At 43.8% G+C, this 18,610-nt stretch overlaps 2 protein-coding genes across 2 annotated transcripts in view; both read right to left on the bottom strand.

Moving 5' to 3' along the window:
* Positions 1-3,270: 3,270 nt before the first annotated feature.
* cnga2a (cyclic nucleotide gated channel subunit alpha 2a) lies at positions 3,271-8,200 on the bottom strand (the record flags this gene model as incomplete). Its single annotated transcript, XM_080840773.1, has 6 exons — positions 3,271-4,688; positions 5,096-5,202; positions 5,801-5,908; positions 6,388-6,564; positions 7,498-7,608; positions 8,094-8,200. 6 exons carry the CDS (start codon positions 8,198-8,200, stop codon positions 3,271-3,273), a joined length of 2,028 nt encoding a protein of 675 aa, XP_080696899.1.
* Positions 8,201-12,304: 4,104 nt separating this feature from the next.
* Positions 12,305-18,610, bottom strand: part of pls3 (plastin 3 (T isoform)) — a 30,608-nt gene continuing 24,302 nt past the window's right edge. The window contains exons 10-16 of the mRNA XM_080840774.1: positions 16,915-17,110; positions 16,365-16,443; positions 16,130-16,247; positions 15,628-15,761; positions 14,980-15,103; positions 14,586-14,710; positions 12,305-13,546 (exon numbers count right to left, since the gene is read on the bottom strand). Of these exons, the coding sequence (XP_080696900.1) occupies positions 13,414-13,546; positions 14,586-14,710; positions 14,980-15,103; positions 15,628-15,761; positions 16,130-16,247; positions 16,365-16,443; positions 16,915-17,110 (909 nt within the window). The 3' untranslated portion in view covers positions 12,305-13,413. The remainder of the gene's footprint in view (positions 13,547-14,585; positions 14,711-14,979; positions 15,104-15,627; positions 15,762-16,129; positions 16,248-16,364; positions 16,444-16,914; positions 17,111-18,610) is intronic.

Below are 18,610 nucleotides of genomic sequence, written 5' to 3'. Positions count from 1 at the left end.
GCAATGCAGTCATCACTTCCGCGACTGCTAACCAGGGAAGACCTCAATACGCTGCTTTAGAAAGATGCCTGTTCAAAAATGTTAGCCTTTTCTCATTCCCAGACATATACAAGCCTTTATATATCTCTATGTTCCCAGATACATATTACTTTTTTTAATTATAAAGTAACATTTGGAAATATTATTATGTGTACAGCCTGTTATCAGTGGATAACTGGAAAGGATGTATGCACGTCAAAAAAAAATATTATTTCCTTATGTTTTATTTTCACATATTTTGTGATCCTCAGAGTATAATGTTAGTAGCCTACACCGTCTTACATATCTTGTGACATTTTCATTAAAGTTATGAGTCAGACTGTTTCCACAAGCTAACTATTTGTAGCTGAGAAAGCCACAGGGGAGAGTGGGTTAAGATGAGCCATGTAGTAGGAAAGTTGACCCATTTGACCCACCACCTGGAATGCAACCTGCATTCCTAATTTTGACCTTGCTGTGGAAGAAAGAAACGTGTGGATAAAGTGGTTAGTCTTTCCTTACCAGGCATACCTGTCTTTTGCCTGTCAGGTAGGCTATGCCTAATTGGCATAACAGCTATCAGTCTCACATGTCTCACAAAGTTATTTATCTGTTTAGAAAAGTGATCATGATATCCAAGATATACAACTGTTTCTCACATAGAAAATCACAAGAGTCATTGTATATCAAGGGAAAATGGGATAGTGAGACAAATTATGTTGTCTGCCAGGACGATTGGTATGGTATTTGTCAAACACAATAGAAAACCACTAGTTCTCTGAGCTGGAGGGAATTCTGTTGGAAGAATGGTTCGTTTCTTCATAACCCCTCAACAAAAGTGCCATTACACTACTGATTCAGACTGCTGGAAACAATGTCAAACAGTTAAAACGAATCACTATCACATCTTCTGGTCCTGCCCAGTGTTAATCCCATTCTGGAAAATGTACATCAGACTTTACAGGAGGTTTTCCGAAATAATATTCCCTTCAGATTTGACACTCTATACTTGTGTAACTTTCCACATGAGATAAATGCCAAAGACAGGAAGCTCATGTCCATCTTATTAGCTGCATGTAAAAAGGCCATAACACGTTAATGGCTGAAGCAACAGGCCCCCCTGATCAATGATTGGATTGATATAGTTTATGAAATATGCAAAATGGAGAGACTGACATATTATCTCAAACTTCGCCAAGAAGATTTTTTAGGATATGGTTTGAGTGGAATATATACTGTATATAGCTTCCAGAAGAGCAGACTTTATTTGATGTATACTGTATGTATTTAATTCAAGAACACACGTTTTTCCCGGTTCTATGTATATAGTTTTTATTTACAGTACCAGACAGACCCTTCAAAGGCGGTCAATGCACAAGGTATCAAGAGACAGTCAAGTGTTTTCTTTCTTTGGGTGTATTTTTGGTTTCCTTTGGAATTTGAAACCCTTGATAAATATGACATGCAATAACCTGGAGGTTAACCAGATTTTTTATTTTTTTTTATTGTACTAATGTGATGTAATTATCCTTTTTTTATATATATAAATGTCTCTGACTTGTGAAAAAAAAAGTGATCATGTTGATGAACTGAGTGAATGAGTGAGTGAATCAGCAAAAGTGTAGCTCTGGGTAGCAAGTCTAAACCCATTTCCCTAATGGTGACAATAAGTTGGAAATTAGCCAGAGCCTTGGGTGTAAGATAAACTTTCAGTTTACATGGTATGAGGTCAAGTTGAATATTTGGTGTTTAAATTAGTAACAGAGGTGATGCCATAATTACAGAACAAAAAAACAGATAGAGCCTTCCATAGTCTCGTGTTTGTAACCCTAGACTTGTTTTACCTCCTTGTGGATGACATAGAAGAATCCCTCTCATTTTTCCATTTTGAATTACATTTTCCGTGCATATGTGACATTTAAGTGTTTATGTCATTGGCAACAAAGTTTGCAAATATATGGTTATTCAGAACATTGTGTGACATGTTGATGTTTATATTATGTTATTAGCCTAAAAGGTTTGCAATTATGACAACAGTTAAGAGTCTACACTGAAAGTGAAAAACAAATCATCTGTGAATGTTCCTCAAAAGAATTAAAGCTACATTGAATTCAAGAGTTCCATATTTCTTAATCCTAAATTTCATTCATGAACAGCAATAAAATCAGCAGTATGTGGGGATTGTATTACTAATAATTATATGATAAATTTTACTTAAAAAATATGCTTAATACAAAAGTTTTTCTCAGATGGCTCAATTTTCCCTGTCAGCTAGATCAAGTTCTCACTAACATCGGGAAAGTTGAGCCTCAAGCCCACATTTTTTAAGGGCCCCATATTTTGTTGTCTATTGGAGGCATACTGCTAAGGTTTCATTGATGGCACACACCTTGAACTTGTCTTTTGGAGTTAGGCATACTGCTAAGGTTTCATTGATGGCACACACCCTGAACTTGTCTTTTGGAGATAGGCATACTGCTAAGGTTTCATTAATGGCACACACCCTGAACTTGTCTTTTGGAGTTAGGCATACTGCTAAGGTTTCATTGATGGCACACACCCTGAACTTGTCTATTGGAGGCATACTGCTAAGGTTTCGTTAATGGCACACACCCTGAACTTGTCTTTTGGAGTTAGGCATACTGCTAAGGTTTCATTAATGGCACACACCCTGAACTTGTGCTTTATGCATTGTTTTATTTCTGCCTCCTATTCCCTTGGCTAGAGGTCAATTTAAGTTAAAAAAAAAAAGGCTCATCTTACCCCACTCTCTCCTACAGGTGAAAGCGTGTTTACACAAAAACTGTTCTTGATAGCCATTTATTATCGTCAGTATCTGTGTTTATATTCTTGTATGTTTATTGCTTGATTCACAGACACATCATTGTACATTTCAAAATCACAGGAGTGCAAATTTAAACCTTGTCTCATGTGAACACTTATTAGGTTCCAAATTATTAAAGTCTGTTGCTAAAACATTTCCAAAGCCAGAGAGAGCTGTTCCAATCAAAGAGGAACTTCCTAGTCATGTAACATTATTCCGCCCATTCCCAGAAAAGACAGGAAACATTCATTCAATCCAAAAAATGTATTTCATTAAAACTGAATGTATTTTTCTCTAAGAAAAAGACAAGTTTTGGAATGTACAGCACCACAGTCCACCAACAAAATGAAGAAAAAAAAGTGGAAAGACCAAAAAAACAGGCCTGTTTGAAATGTCCAGTTGAACCCAATCATTAGCGCTTTGTCCACTCAGAGATGAATGTTAACTTCGCTGTGTGTTCCATCTCCTTCCAACGTGCTTTCGTTGCCATCAGAGAGGAAGCCGCTGCCCGCGTGTCGCAGCTGTCGCTCGAGTGTGGTTAGCCTCTGCTTCAGCCGCTGCTGCGTGGCCGTGTACTCGCTGTGGAGCCGAGCGAATCGTGTCTGTAGGGTGTCCAGCGATGCGTCCAACCGTTCCACCTTCTCCTCCATCTCCTCCACACCCAGACCCACGCTCAGCTCCTCCAACAGGCCCTCCTTCTGGAGGATCTCGCGGCCCCGCTCTTCCAGAACCTTCTTGGCATCGGGGTACTCCATAACGGCCTCCATCAGGTCATCCTTTGACAGGCAGAAGAGGTCGGAGTAGCCGATGCTGCGGATGTTGGCCGTCCTGCGGTTGCCCATCTTGCTCCCTCGGATGTTGAGAATGCTGATCTCGCCGAAGCAGCTGCCAGAAGTCAGGAGAGCATACTGCGTCATGCCGTCGTCTGCCACCACTGCCAGACGTCCTTCTTTGATAATATACATCTCCTTGCCGATGTCACCCTTGCGGCAGATGTAGTCCCCTGGGCTGAAGACCTGGGGCCGTAGCTTGAGTACCAGCTCAACCAGCAGGCCTGCTTCGCAGTCTTGGAAGATGCGTACCTTCTTCAGTGTGTCCAGGTGCACGTTGATGGCGATCTCCGCCCGCAGCTTGTTGGGCAGATTCTTCAGCACCTCCTGCTCATCCACAGCCTTCTTATTGGTCCACAGGTAGTCGAACCACTTGATGACGCGGGCCTCAAGCTCCTTGCTGACCTTACGGAACTGCATATAGTGCTTGATGGCGTCGATTCGCGCCTGGAACTCTGCTCGTGTGGCATTCATGTTGGAGATCATGGAGCCCACGTTTCCGACAATGGTGGCAAATATAAGAACCCCTACAAGGAAATCAAAGACGACAAAAAGGTACTCCTCATCACGCACTGGGGCAGGCATCTCACCGATGGTAGTTAGTGTCAGAGTGGACCAATAGAGACAGTAGACATAACAACGGGTTAAGGTTCCAAACTCTGGGTCTGTGATGTTTGGGTACACCCACTGGTCTGAACCGAATCCCAGGGACTTAGAGATGGCAAAGTAGATGCAGGCGTTCCAGTGGATGATGACCAGAATGTAGAGCACCAGGTTGCAGATTCTGAACATGTTCGGGTAATTGGTGCGTGTCTCTGTGCGGTCGAAGAACTCAAACATGCGTGAGAAACGCGCTAGCCGGTTGAAGCGGAGGAGAGGAGCGTGGATGCCCAGTGCAATGTACGCCAGGTCTGTTGGAAGGATGGACACCACGTCCAGTTTAAACTGCAGAGTGCGGACGTAGTGGTCCCTCAGCTTGGTGAGGTCCTTAACAAGCAAACCCTGCTCCAGGAATCCTGTCATTTGGGATGATAAATTCACATTTTATATGAAAATAATCACAATAATCTCTTTAAAGAAAAGCAGAAGTACAGAATAGTAGGATGTTATATGGGATACTATACATTTCTCTCCACCAAACTGTCACAGTGTCACCTTATGGTCATTTAACTGCCTTGTATAATTTGTTATTGCAAGATACTCTAACACTTGCACTCAGCACCCAGCCTTCTAGGTGACATATGTGCATGAAGTAATTTGTTCATAGAAGGGCAATGGGGATACTTCCTTATAGTGCTTTCCTGATCAGATCACCTTTCTTTGTGTAGCTGTGATCTAAGTTTCCTGCAATATAATATATATGTGAAATAAAATGTTTGATTTTGTATGAGACCATACACTACCCCTGCTATTTTTTCCCTACCTGTGCGTAGCCTCACACATACATCCAGTATGTAGACAGCATCTGATACATAGTCCATCACCAGCCACAGAATGAAGTTATTGGTCTGGAGCTCATCAAAGCAGGCCCTGTGACAGGAGAGAAAAGAGAGGGAACAGCCTGAGCGGAAGGGGCGCCACAGTGAGCTTCGAAAAAGCTCTGTGATTTACATAAATCATCATCTAAATAGGGGGCCAAAATTAGACACGAGGATCTGATTTCATCTGTGTGTGGAGTTTGTCATTGCTGAACATGCCTAAGATAAGAGAGAGAGTGAAAGAGTGTGAGTGAGAGAGAGAGAAAGACAGAAGAGAGAGAGAGTTGTTGTTCGATAGGGCAGCTTTCAAATGCCTCACATAATAATAATAATAACCTGATTAGGTAGATACATCTGAATAAATACTGACCCTGAATTAACTTGATATGCAAAGGATCAGTCATCATTAGACATCAAATAGATGACATATTGAAACTGAATGTAATACACTGGTCACTTTTTAATAGGATTCTTTATTTATTTTTTAAATTGAATTGAACTTGAATTTATTGTTATTTTACATTATTGCAAATTCATTTCCTGCAACTCAAACATGTTTATAGGAACTTTGGGGGAACACACACACAAAACATGGACTCAATTGGACCGGACAACCTTTTCCCCAGTGCATGCGTCTTGCCTTACTCTACCTGACCACTAGGAGGCACCAGTTGTAAAGTACCGCGGCAGCGATGACAAACAGCCAGCGGTAATACAGATCATCCGCAGGAGCCATAACGAAAGCATCAGACTTTTTTCTGTGTGGAGGGATAAACGGATCACAGGCTTAGCAGGTTATCTTGGGGGAGCAGCCAATTTGATACTGGTGCTTCAGGTTTTAAAAAGTCTTTAGTTTGCAGTCATTTTTAGTCACCTTCAGATAGCATTATCCGTATACCTTATTACCTCTCAGAGGGAGTTCAGCTATATTGTCCCGTGATTTTTCAATTCAAAAGCCGTTTGCCACATTTACATTGCTTTGTTAATTATTGGCTGCATTATTTCCATTTCGTTTTCTTGGTGCATGTATTAATTTTGGTAGAAAGCACTCTGGAACAATCTGGTGGGATAATTAGTCGATGCTATCAGTGGCATTCTTCTGTATTAGTCTGTGAGCACACCTGCGCTTCTTGGCCGAGGATTTATTCACTTATTCACTCACTCTAATAAGGGCTGCACAGCTGTTTTTTCAGAGATGTAATACACATCTACAGTTGCGATGCGAGGTGGTACACACTTAGCTTTCACATTGCTGTCGGAGCCGCCCGGCTCGGGTCCAGTGGTGCTGATCCGGCTGGGGGCCATCTGGAGCTCAGGGCCCCTGAAGCGTTCCAGGAAGGAGTCCGGACGTTCCTCCTCTTCATGGAGACTCTTATGCGCCCAGTCTCGCAGTGTCACCACCATACTCACCAGCCTGAGGGAGAGAGAGGGGGTGGGGGTGTGTTGTAGATGAAGAGAGATGGAATGATTATATGGGGTTGAGGTAGCCTGACGATGTCATACTCATAATTCTAGTCAGAATATGAGTCTGATACTGCTCCATTGGGCTGTGATTATGGGGTGTGTTTCAAACAAAATGCCTCTTTGCTCAATTGGCTATACCTAGAACCAGTCAGAGCAACGTAGTATGACCATCTGGGCCACCTGATAAATTAAACTTTTACCGGATCCCGTAAGAATCGACAAATACCTTGAAAGAGCGTCTCTGTTCGTCTTTCAAAATGAATGCACTGTCAATGTCTTCTGAGACAGACTTGAATCCCCAAATTGTAGCTCTCCAGCGGCAGCCATGTTTGTTGAATACGAACTCAACCCAAGTGTTGGTGACGTAGTTGATAACGTTACGGTTGATCATCTGTCTATCATCGTATAAAGCCCGCCCTTACAATTTGATTGGTCCGGCAGAATCCTGCCTTCTGATAATTTCTCCCCAACTGGGCAGTGCCAGACCGAACTTCCCAACCTCAAATTTGTGGGCGGGGCTAAGTTCGGGCTGGCATCCAAGCTAGGGTTGAGGGCTACCGTGGTAAAATCGATTTGCCCCCCCACGCATTGTCTGCCTTCGGTAACAGCCGACTCAGAAGCTAAGGTTGGAGGAATATATGAACACTATGCACTACATGTACAACACCCACAAATCAAAAATGAAGATGAGAGAAAGACTACAGAAATCTGTTTAACGGGTCCAACCGCTTGTTAACAGTCTTAACAAAATAGGACACAGGGCAGAATTTGGGGCAATTGCAAAGGGCATTGGTGTCAAAAGTATTAATAATGGATGTCATTGTTCATCTGTAGTTTTCCAGTATTTTCATTCAAACATCTTTTATACAAAGGTTGCCATCACCTGGACATGGCTCCTCTTCCACGGAAGGAGTTCTGGGAGTGCAGACCCCGAGGCTCAATAACCCCAACCCTCTGAAGCTCTGAGGAGGTGTCATCATATGCGGAAGGCCTGCTGCCACACACACACACACACACACACACACACACACGCGCGCGCGCGCATACACACACAAACACGTGCACACACACACACACACAGACACACACACACACACACACACACACACACACACACACACACACACACACACACAACAAGTGCACACACACACAGACACACACACACACACACACACACACACACACACACACACAGACACGCATGCACACACACACACACACACACACACACACACACATACAGACACACATGCACAAACATACAGACACACCCATACAGACACACACACACAGGCACACGCATGCACACGATGCACAGACAGACACAGACATGCTCTCACAGCACGTGCACAGAGACAACGGACACAGAAACACAACACAAACAAGAAGTGAGTTCAGTGAGGTGTACAGTGAAGCACCTGCGGACATGTCGTTTGTGTGAGCTTTTAAACTAACATAGTGTAAGTCAGCACTCACCGACTCAGTATGCTGTCAGCTCTGTCAGACTCGTCCTCCATGACAGTCTTCACTGACATCCTGTGGACTGTCAGGTCTGCACTCTCAACCAGCACCTGACCTGTCATCCCTAAATACCTAAACACACACACACACAGAAGGCCAAAAAGTGAACATGAACGCATACAACCGTATGTGAATAGACACATCAGCAGTATCCTTTTTCGTTTCAGAAATCAGATTTATGTTCATGAAGTCATATTTATAATGGTTTTAAACTGAAGACTTGCATTTAGCATCACAGAGGACCCAACCATTTTCTCCCATCTGTGGGTCCCTAGCCATAGAGAAATACATGCTATGCCTCTATTGTTCTAAGGGAAAACCAGCTGGCGTTGTGAAAGCAAACCTGCAGGCAAAACAACCGCCTGCCTGCATGTCTGTGAAGTAAACAGAGCCATTCAAGTTTCAATGAGTCACTAAATTTCACTTAACATTGAAATGGATGAGGTTTTATACATTACACTTACTGCAGGGTTGACATTTAAAGCTCATGGTTATGGAAAGCACAGCTCAGATCATACAGGAGAGTGTGATGTGCCTGAGGGGCAGGGGGCTATATGCCTCAGTATATGGGCAAAGGTCGTCCTGCAGAGGACCTGGCGTTTCTGAGAAGTTGCTGTCACCGTGGAGATAGCATTGGTTGCCACGGCAACCACAGCATTGTAGTAGTGATTACAGGCCCACAATTCCTAGCAGTGAGAGTGTGTCAAAGTGAAATTGCACATGTGCACTCTCTCCCTCTCTCCTCTCTCCCCCACCTCTCTTTCAAGCACTTTACACACACCTTGTGTCTTGCGACCTTCAGAGCTCATTCAGTCTATTGAACAGCTCTTGCTCAAGATGTTGTGTGAAATAATATGGAAAGAGGTGAGCTGTGTACATTTCTCTGTGCACATCAAGCACAGATCTCACCTGAAGACATTAATAAAGGCTCAGACTGGCACATGCTCTAGAAATCATGGGGAGGTGTATGGATACTCCTCAGCCATATTTTGAGTGAATCAGTATCATCTGCCAGTCTTATAAAACAATTGCGAATTTTGAAAGATCTGCTAAATATCAATACATATTAAATTAAAACAACTCATCCCTTCTCAGGCAAACAGTGCTGCTTACCCCTGTTTGTTAGTGAGTAATTCATGTTTTCCAGAACTGTTTTGTTTCCCCCTTGGCTTTCTGCAAATCATTGTATAAGTAAAAACAGATCACTTTTTGATTTTCATTTCCTTCGTCAGAGCTGGATCTCATTCTGCTTCTGCTAGAGCTGGTTCTTAAATTATAGTTTCCTTCCCTTCATGTTCTTTTTGTACATCATATTGTTGGGGCACACAATATGACTGGTCAGTTCCAAGCTATTTACCATTTTCAAAACAATGGGACATCGGCACATCAAACTGCAAAATGAAAACGTTGACTGCAAAAGGAAGACTGGGTAGTTAAAGGTGGATCAATGACGGGTATCTTTAGATATACCCTGTGGTAGTCTGTGACAATAGAAAAACAAACATATAATTACATATAATAGCATTTGTGAGAGACTGAATACATACACGGACATATTGATCGTGACAGAGCTCTCTGACTTACTGCTTGACTGCAATAAAAGCATCAGTGCCTATTGTTCTGCGATAAAGCTGCAACAAGTAGCTGAAGAGTGACACTGAATGACCACACAACTTGACTTCAGTGATTTCAACATTCTCAGTCTCACCTATTGTGCTGATTCCTTGGTCTTGAACGCCCAGAAAAATGTGAATCAAAACTCTCCCACACTGACAAAAATCCACATCAGTGCTTCGTCCTTTGAAACATCAAGGTCTCCGCACAAAGTCCCCATGATTGCCAAGGTTCTTTTCTCTCCGGTTTTCACACTTGTTTTAAGAAATGTCTCCTGAAGAAATGTCTCCTGGTTAAACATCCACAGGTAGTTTATGTTGCCTTCCATCCATAGGAACACAACTGATTTAAATCTGATTAAGATGAAAGACAGTGTGTGTGAAACACAGAGGGGCAGAGAGAATGATGAAATGGGAGAGAGAGAGAAGGGGCAGAGAGGGAGGGACAGAGAGGATGAGAGGAGAGAAGAGAGAGGAGGAGGATTATCACCGAGAACTCCTGAGAGCTCACATCCCTCCTTCACCAGCCTGATGGACCTCCCTCGCTTCTTTAAGGCACTACCAACACCGAACTATCCCACACCGTACACACACACACACACACACACACACACACACACACTGTGTGTTTGTTTTACACACGGCGGGGACTGAAGCGTCCCTCCGTGCTCACGAGGAGAGGAGAGCATCGGGCGGCACACGCCACTCTCACAGCCCTTTGTGTGGACAGCGGGGGCTCATCACTATGCACTAAGGGTCCTTGTCCCTTTGAAGAGCTCTGATTGCATACAGCACACACACACACACACACACACACACACACACACACACACACACACATAAACACACACACACACAGGATTTTTGCTCCTTGTGCAGACCACCTCACTCGTGGCATATCTGAATGATCGCCTCCGAACACTTGAGGGGACACACACATTGAGGAGAGATGGACACACACACATTGAGGATAGATGGACACACACTCATTGAGGAGAGATGGACACACACACAAATTGGAGCCTTAGTTAGTTCACAGCATTATTAGGGGAGCCAAAAGCAAGGAACCAGAAGCAGCTTTACTTCTCCCTGTGGACTATGAGCACAGGGAATCCAGACGTTGTTAGTGCTTGTCCAATGTGAGGCTTTTGTGCATGTGTGTGTGTGTGTGTGTGTGTGTAGAAGATTAGGTCCAGGCAAGCTGCTGCTGTTGGCCAGTCTTAAGAATCTGTGCAAGGGCCAGACAAGAGGCACTCAGGGTCCTCTCCTCATCAAGCCTCCAGAGACCCGACAGGAGGCAGGGATGGTGAGGAGGGCTGAGGGGGTCTGACTGCAGAGCTTCAAGAAGTACCGCACACAAGCCTCCCCCTCCCCCGGAGGAGGTTTATGTGCACCACCATCTATACGACACAAAGACACACACACACTTACTGCACACACATATGCACGCACACACACACACACACTTACCACACACACACACACACCTGGGCTTGGAATCCTGCGCATATGATCATGCACTGAACACACTCACAGGGCTGGCATGAGTGAGGAGAGAACGGAGTGTGCAAACACACATACAAAACACCCACACACAAACACACACACCCACACACACATACAAACACACACACACGCACACACAATCCCTGATTACAGATGTGATTAGGGAGAGAGTACGAGACGAGAGAGAGAATGAGAGGGAGACGTGATGATGGCGGGGGGTTGAATGAACACTACAATCAGCTGAGAGGAACAGGGGAAGGTTAAAATAACAGAAAATTAGCCCGAGCGACAGAGACGTGTACTTCCCAGGTTATGTACATAAGAGACCAGAATGCATGTCAGACCACCTGTTTGTGTGTGTATGAGAGAGAGGGATGAAGGGAAGGAAAGAAAGCTGATAAGGCCAGTCTGATGCTGGTCATCTGTAGAATAACACACTTTCCTCATCCTCCTCTTGTAGAGCTAAATTACAAAACCCCTCCACCATTGGGCCACACTTTATCGACGGAAATTCATTTTTCACAATAAATCAGGTACGTCAAGATGTGATTTCTTATGTTAAATATTTAAGAGCACATCCGACATTACAAATTATTGTTTTCATGTATGGGAACCTTTTAAACAGATTGTATTTGCCATAGACATGTACTGGATCCTTCAAACAGATCTTATTTGTGTCGAAGGTAATTGTTAAAGCAGTTATTTGAAAACAGGACACACTGTGTGGGGGGGGGGGCATGGTTAGCTTAAGAGGTGAAATTATCATATTTATTTGGTCATCTCATCCAGGCCATGCTCGTGGTATACATTTCATCTCTAGGGTGATGCTTCATGCTACCAGGCCCCCTCTCCCTCACTTGATTAAGCACATCCTAACACGAACACACACACACACACACACAATACATTTGACACACTCCTTCACACCTTTTCCCCAACCCCCTCACACAGCCACCCTTTCTCCCCCCCCCCCCCCCCCCCCCCCCCGTACACACACACAAGAAAGTAAGACGGGATTGTCATTACTATGAACAGCATTGGGTTGCTTTATTTTCTGCAGTTGGATCTTCGTTATAGACATGTGTACAACGCAATGTTTTGGTTTGACATTCTTCCGTCTGTCCAGACACCATGCTGCAGTGAGGCCCAACTCTTCCAGTTTCTCTCCCCTCCAGGTTTGCTTTCTCGCTGCCACTCTTACTAAGGTAGCCACTGACCTGAAAGCACATACGTGACAGCCACCAGCTCCATACATTTTGACACTTTTCTGTCAATGGGTTGCTCTTACTTAAGGCTTTGTGTTTTTTCTTTCCTTAGCAACCATGGAGTGTGTTATTTTAAATAATATATAAAAAAAGAAAAGAAAACAACAACAAAAAAAGATTGTTCATGCATAGTTTTCATTTGGACCATTGTCTTTCTGTAAAACGCCTTTTTTTCAGTATATATGGACATACGACATATTCTAAAATGAGTTCAGATATTATGGAATGTTTAAAGCTTCTACCAGTACAGGATGAATGTATGTATGTATGTATATATTTGGTACATAAGATATGTACTTATATATTTATATATATAAAACACTAGGAAAATAAGCATCAAGATTCAATGGTCCTATACAAAAAGCCATGAGTGTGTACTGCATGTACTGCAGGCGTAGAGCAATACTGCATGTAGCTACGATTCTGTTCCCTCACGCTTCCTTTTCAACAGGACCCCGCAACACCACAAAAAACACATATGCAAATAAAAAAATATACATTGCAGAGAGTTTGACATGGCTTGAATCCATCCGAATGCAGATATGTTTAGGTATTTTGCTGTTTGTGTTTTTTTGTTTCCCACTATCATTTTGTGTGTTTCTTTCTTATATGTACCTTCGAAGTTCAAACCATTATCTGTAGGGGGGTGGGGGAATAAACGGCATGGTCCATCTGTGATCTACCTCTCCCAAACCCCTCCCTTCAATATTCAAACACTTAAATGTTACTCTTTAACATCTCTTGCCATTACATTTGTTTCTCTTATTTTTATTAATATGGCTGTGTTAACTCTTTTTTTTTCTTTCTTTTTTTTTTAAACCAAAAGCCTTTTAACCAGCAAAATGGCTTGTGGGTGAAGACGTGGGCTTTGATTGGCTGGCGCAGGGAGGTTTACGCCCTCTTCATGCCCCTCCCCATCAGGCAAGCAAACACGGTCATCACCATCTTGGGCTTCACCTCCACCAGGTCTTCGGGCAGGGCGTAAACACGAGCGCCTATCTTCCTGGCCATGGATACAGCATACCTGTTGAGGCAAGAGGCAGGATAACTAATCAAGAACAGAAAAGTCTAAGGTGTAGTCTGTGATTCTAATCCCACTTTTCGCTAATTTCAGCAAATCGCTCCTCATAGACCATTATTGAAAAAAGACTTTGCGGTTTGTACACAGTTCTAGGTCTGTACATGGGGAAACAAACATAGTGGCTTGGACCGAGCCATAAACAATCGTAGCCAATCAACATAGCGTCTCAGGAACATGGAACTCAAGTATCAACAAGCTTTTGCGACACCTAAATCACAGACTCCATCTTCCAACAACTATTGGCACCAGATTTCTGGGTTCATAATGATCATTTGAAAATCATTCAAATCCTTATTTCACTGTTCAGCTTTCAAATTCAGTCTTTTAATGATCATTTCATCACACCACGGGCCGCACAAGAGATTATGAAAGCCCTGCTGGGAAGAGCTGAGCCCAACGAATTAGTGCAAACAGGATTTCACACCACCTCTTAATCCAACGCATTGTGGTATGGTGTCGTCATGGTGCCCATTCTATTATATGAAAAGATAATCCACTCAAGCGTAGCGCTTCCTCAAAGGTAGACATGGGTGGATAACCTGCTGGCTCAGAAAGTCAACACACTTGGTCTAATATGAGGCAACCATCTAAATGTGCTAATCAGAACCAAGAGGGGTAGCATCGATCTCTTATCGGTCTCATTATGTGATACGGAACTGTGAACCGAAATCACTCTTCTTAAGCTAGAGAGGGTCAAGCCATGATTGTTTCTTTCCTTTCAAGATCAATTTCCCATAATCATGCTTTAACAAGACTGGACTGGACTGGACTGGACTGGACTGGACCATGCCACTGCAGGTTACAAGTTATAATTGAAGAGTGGAAGCAAGTTCACCGAAGGGCATCCACTGAACTTTCCGGAATTTCCCCACAGTCGTGCTCCTACTGCTGCCCCAGTCTGACCTCCAAAATGCCAATGACCATTCAACAAAATACCGGGCCTGGAACTGGCAGAGGTGGGCCTGGCTTGCATGGCACCTACTTGGCATTTTCCAGCTTGTCCTCGTCAGACAGAGTGCCCGTCTTCACCAGGTCGTAGCTCACGCTCCCAGGCTGGAGGGCGTCAATCAGGTCCAGCACGGGCAAACTGGTGCTGATCTCCCTGTCCTGAGGGAGACGCAGAGGGAGGTTTAGAGACGGCAGGTAGCTTAGTGGGTTACAGAGGGTGCTTCATACTCCAGCAGTGTACACTAGGACAGCACCAACAACAGTGGGGATGAAGACTGAAACCCTGGAATTCATTATAGCATGTGTGTGTGTGGGTGTCTGTGAGGAGAGTAGGAGAGAGACAGAGGGTGTTTGAGTGTGAGTGTAGGAGAGAGAGAGAGAGAGAGAGAGACTGCACGTGCGTGAAACAAACAAATCCAGAAACAAACCTTGAAGCTTGATATTTTGGTTGATTTGTCAGCCGCCAACAGAGTCTTGTTTACCCAGTTGACAATGATGTGATCGTCGGCCTTCTCTCCATCTCCCAGGTCCTCTAATACATTCAGAGTGTATCTGAGGACACACACAGACACACACACACACACACACACACAGACACACACACAGATGAGGCATTTACTGCCATGACATCAACAGTTTCACTTGTCCTCGAACAGGTCATTGCATAGGAATGCTTATAAAGTTAATGGCTGTGAACCCAAGGGCTGTCCACATGAGATTTCTCTCCCAAATCCTTTTTTTGTTTTCAGGAAAAGAATATGAAGTTCAAAATGTCACTTCTGAAGCCAAAACAGAAACGGACAAATTAAAGGCAGATGTGTATCTGAAGGCCATTACTTTACACTACATCTACCAGACATGCAACACACACACAAACACACTCAGACTTTACACACATGCACGCACACACACCGTACAGACCTACACACTAGTGTAGTCCATTATTTTTATGGTTTCCACCAATGGAAATTCCATGACTGGTGACCAAACAATAGTGAGAATTTAGACTATTTAGTATAAGAAGAAGCTGAAGATGTGTCAAACAGGAAGTCAAGCAGGAAGTGGCGGTGACTTACCTCCTCATGAGCTGCCACACCAGTGCCAGGGTGAGTGTTGGGTTGCCATCGTTCAGGTCTTGCCCACCTATGCCCACCAGGGAGAACTTGGCCTTGCTCTTGCCCAGCTCCACCGCGTAGTTGCAGTTCTCTAGCTGGGGGGGGGGCACCAAACGCAACTACTTATCAACCAACAGTTTTGTTTGATGTAAGGTTTTAAACTGAGAAGTGGTGTAGTTGTATAAATACCGCAGGATATTCTAAGCTTTAGACAAACATAATCGGTGTCTAAATATCAACTATATAAAAACTGTGTGCCTGAGGTATTTGCAGGTTTGCATAAGGATTCGATATTTACTATATTTATTTCAATACTATAAGACCCATTACAGATGTGATCGGTAATATACTTTTTCAAAACTGAAAGTAGAGTACAGATGTTGTTAGCGACGCTACCATTTCTAGCGAACCATAATACTCCCATCACTACCAACAGCACACAGCTGTGAGTACCATCGCTAACCTTTTTCATATTTGCCCCAAGCTTGGGATATGGCGGTTTGTTGACTTTGTTGTTCCAGTCGACCGGCACCTTGATTCGCTCATAGAGCTGCAGGATGACCAGAGCATCCATAAGATCACTGCAGAGAGAAGGTCACAGCGAGACAGACAGAGACACGGGTTAGAGAGGGGGGGGGGATCTCATCATTAAGATAGAATTCTGTTTCCATGGAGACTGAGAGGAAAGGTCAGCCTACCCATAGAGATGGTTGACATGGGGATTCACACCCAGCGAATTCATCCAGTTCCTGAAGGTCCTCTCCTCTCTGGTCTCACCTACAGCAGTGAGAGAGAAGATGGCCACAAAAACAGTTTCAACACCAACTTCTGGTTTTCTTTCAGAATATAACTGGTTTTACAGTCATAAAAAAAAACAAACATTATCTAAATGATGATAGATTCAGTTCAAACTAATAAGATTAATTTACTGATTTAATTTTATAGGACTGCTGCGGCTGTCATGATGCTGTCGTTTTTTACAATGCCCACTAGGGGGCGCCTAAAACCTGTCGGTCACTTCTGGCATGGAAAGATTTAGACCTCAGGAAATTCACATACACGTAGACACACCTTCTACCTCCAGCCTCACCGTCCAAACCTCTCTCCCCATTAAATCAGCCCTGTATACACACACACACACACACACACACACACACACACACACACACACACACACACACACACACACACACACACACACACACACACACACACACACACACACACACACACACACCACACACACACCTTCCAACTGGCTCCAGTCGATGTCCTGATTCTCTGGCTTGGTGAGGGCAGGGTACTTATTGAACAGGTTGGCCACAAAGGCCAAGTTGAGTTTAGGGTTGCCGGCGACGACGTCGGTGGCGGTGACGAACTGTCGGCAGCCAAGGCGGTCCGCCTGCTGCAGCATACAGTCTGCTCTCTTCAAGTCGTCCTTCTCCTGCAACACAGAATTTACTCCGTCAATTAGCTTCTTTATTTCATTCACACCCACATTCCAAACAACAGCAACCTAAGCAGAAACACAAAGATGTCTATGGTGTCAATGCATTGCTTATGCAACACATTTTGCACAATACGACCTGATAAATCCAATGTAACTATAATGCAGAGAGAGACACAGAGAGAGAGAGTGAGAGACAGAGAGAGAGAGGGAGACACAAAAAGAGAGAGAGAGAGAGGGAGACAAAACAAGGTAACAGGATGCAGCCCACCACTGTCTGCAGTAAAATGAGGCCCTGACAGATGTAGGCTAAAATACATTTGCCTAAACCTCCCCTGGCTGCTAGGCCCCCCCTTCATAACTGTTTGAGCCCCAGAGACTAATCTGGCACTGGAGATGCATATCAGCCAAGCATGAAGCAATTACAGAGGGGACAACGAGCGTGTGAACACCGAACAATTACAGGGAAGGTCAACGAGCGTGTGAACACTGAACAATGGCCACTGCTGCCTTGTGTCAGATGAACGATATGGAAGAGCGAAATGTGACATGATTACCTAAATGACTGTCATATACAGACATGGTGCCATATTTGATTTCATGAGGTCTTAATTTGTTATTGGCACCTAAGACCATCCTTCATCATCTGTGCATCATAACATAGCTGGCTAATAACAGCACAGGTCAAAGGACAGAACACACAGTGCAGTATGGTGAAACATATCAGTCCACTTCTCCACAGACTAGCTCTCAAAAATGTGTTTAAATATCTCATAAATGAGGAATTTATGGCATAGCCCTCTGTGTATCCCTATATATGAGAGAATAAAACACGAAAGAGGAGAAGGCGAGTTTGTTATTTAGTAAAGCGAACTAAAAGGAATCTGTCCTGGTCCACAGTTCTTGGGTAATCCTGTGGTGAATTCCTGCAAGCATCCAACAAGATTCTGCGATAATTCTTCTTTTGAATTCTTTTGGTAACGTTTGGTACTTTCCCCTTTCCCAACAATCCCAAACAGACCTCTTCATGGTGAGGTCTGGCGTTCTACAGGCAGCGTTCCTGCCACAACTGCTCCTTACGCAGATGTCTGTCCCAAATAAGGCCTTCATTGTGAGCGTAGTGTGTTGGGGGTGATTCATTTCAAGCGTTTCCACAGAAGACAGCATGTTTGCTCTCACACAGCATCATGTCCTTCTCGTCTTTCTAGACATTTCTACACAAGAGCTTGAACAGCACATGTTGAAAATCCAATCTGACTGACTAGGAATTCAGATCAGTCAGAGTGCGTGTCTTACGAGTCCCTTGGATCTGAAGTTATTCATCCATGGAGTCATCAAATGTAGCCATTAGCATACCGGTTTTGGCTAGCATTATATCCTCAAGCAGAATTAGCTGTGGCTTAAGTTAACTCAGGAGGATTGGGGTTCCTCCAGTAAACTCAGCCCAGGAGGCTTAGGGTTCCTCCAGGATTAGGGTTCCTTTAGTAACCTAAGCCC

This window comes from Sprattus sprattus (genome assembly GCF_963457725.1).
Source record: "Sprattus sprattus genome assembly, chromosome: 6".
Classification (NCBI taxonomy): domain Eukaryota; kingdom Metazoa; phylum Chordata; class Actinopteri; order Clupeiformes; family Clupeidae; genus Sprattus; species Sprattus sprattus.
The sequence above is the reverse complement of the archived record's forward strand: the minus strand, read 5'-3'. Positions and strand labels throughout refer to the sequence as shown.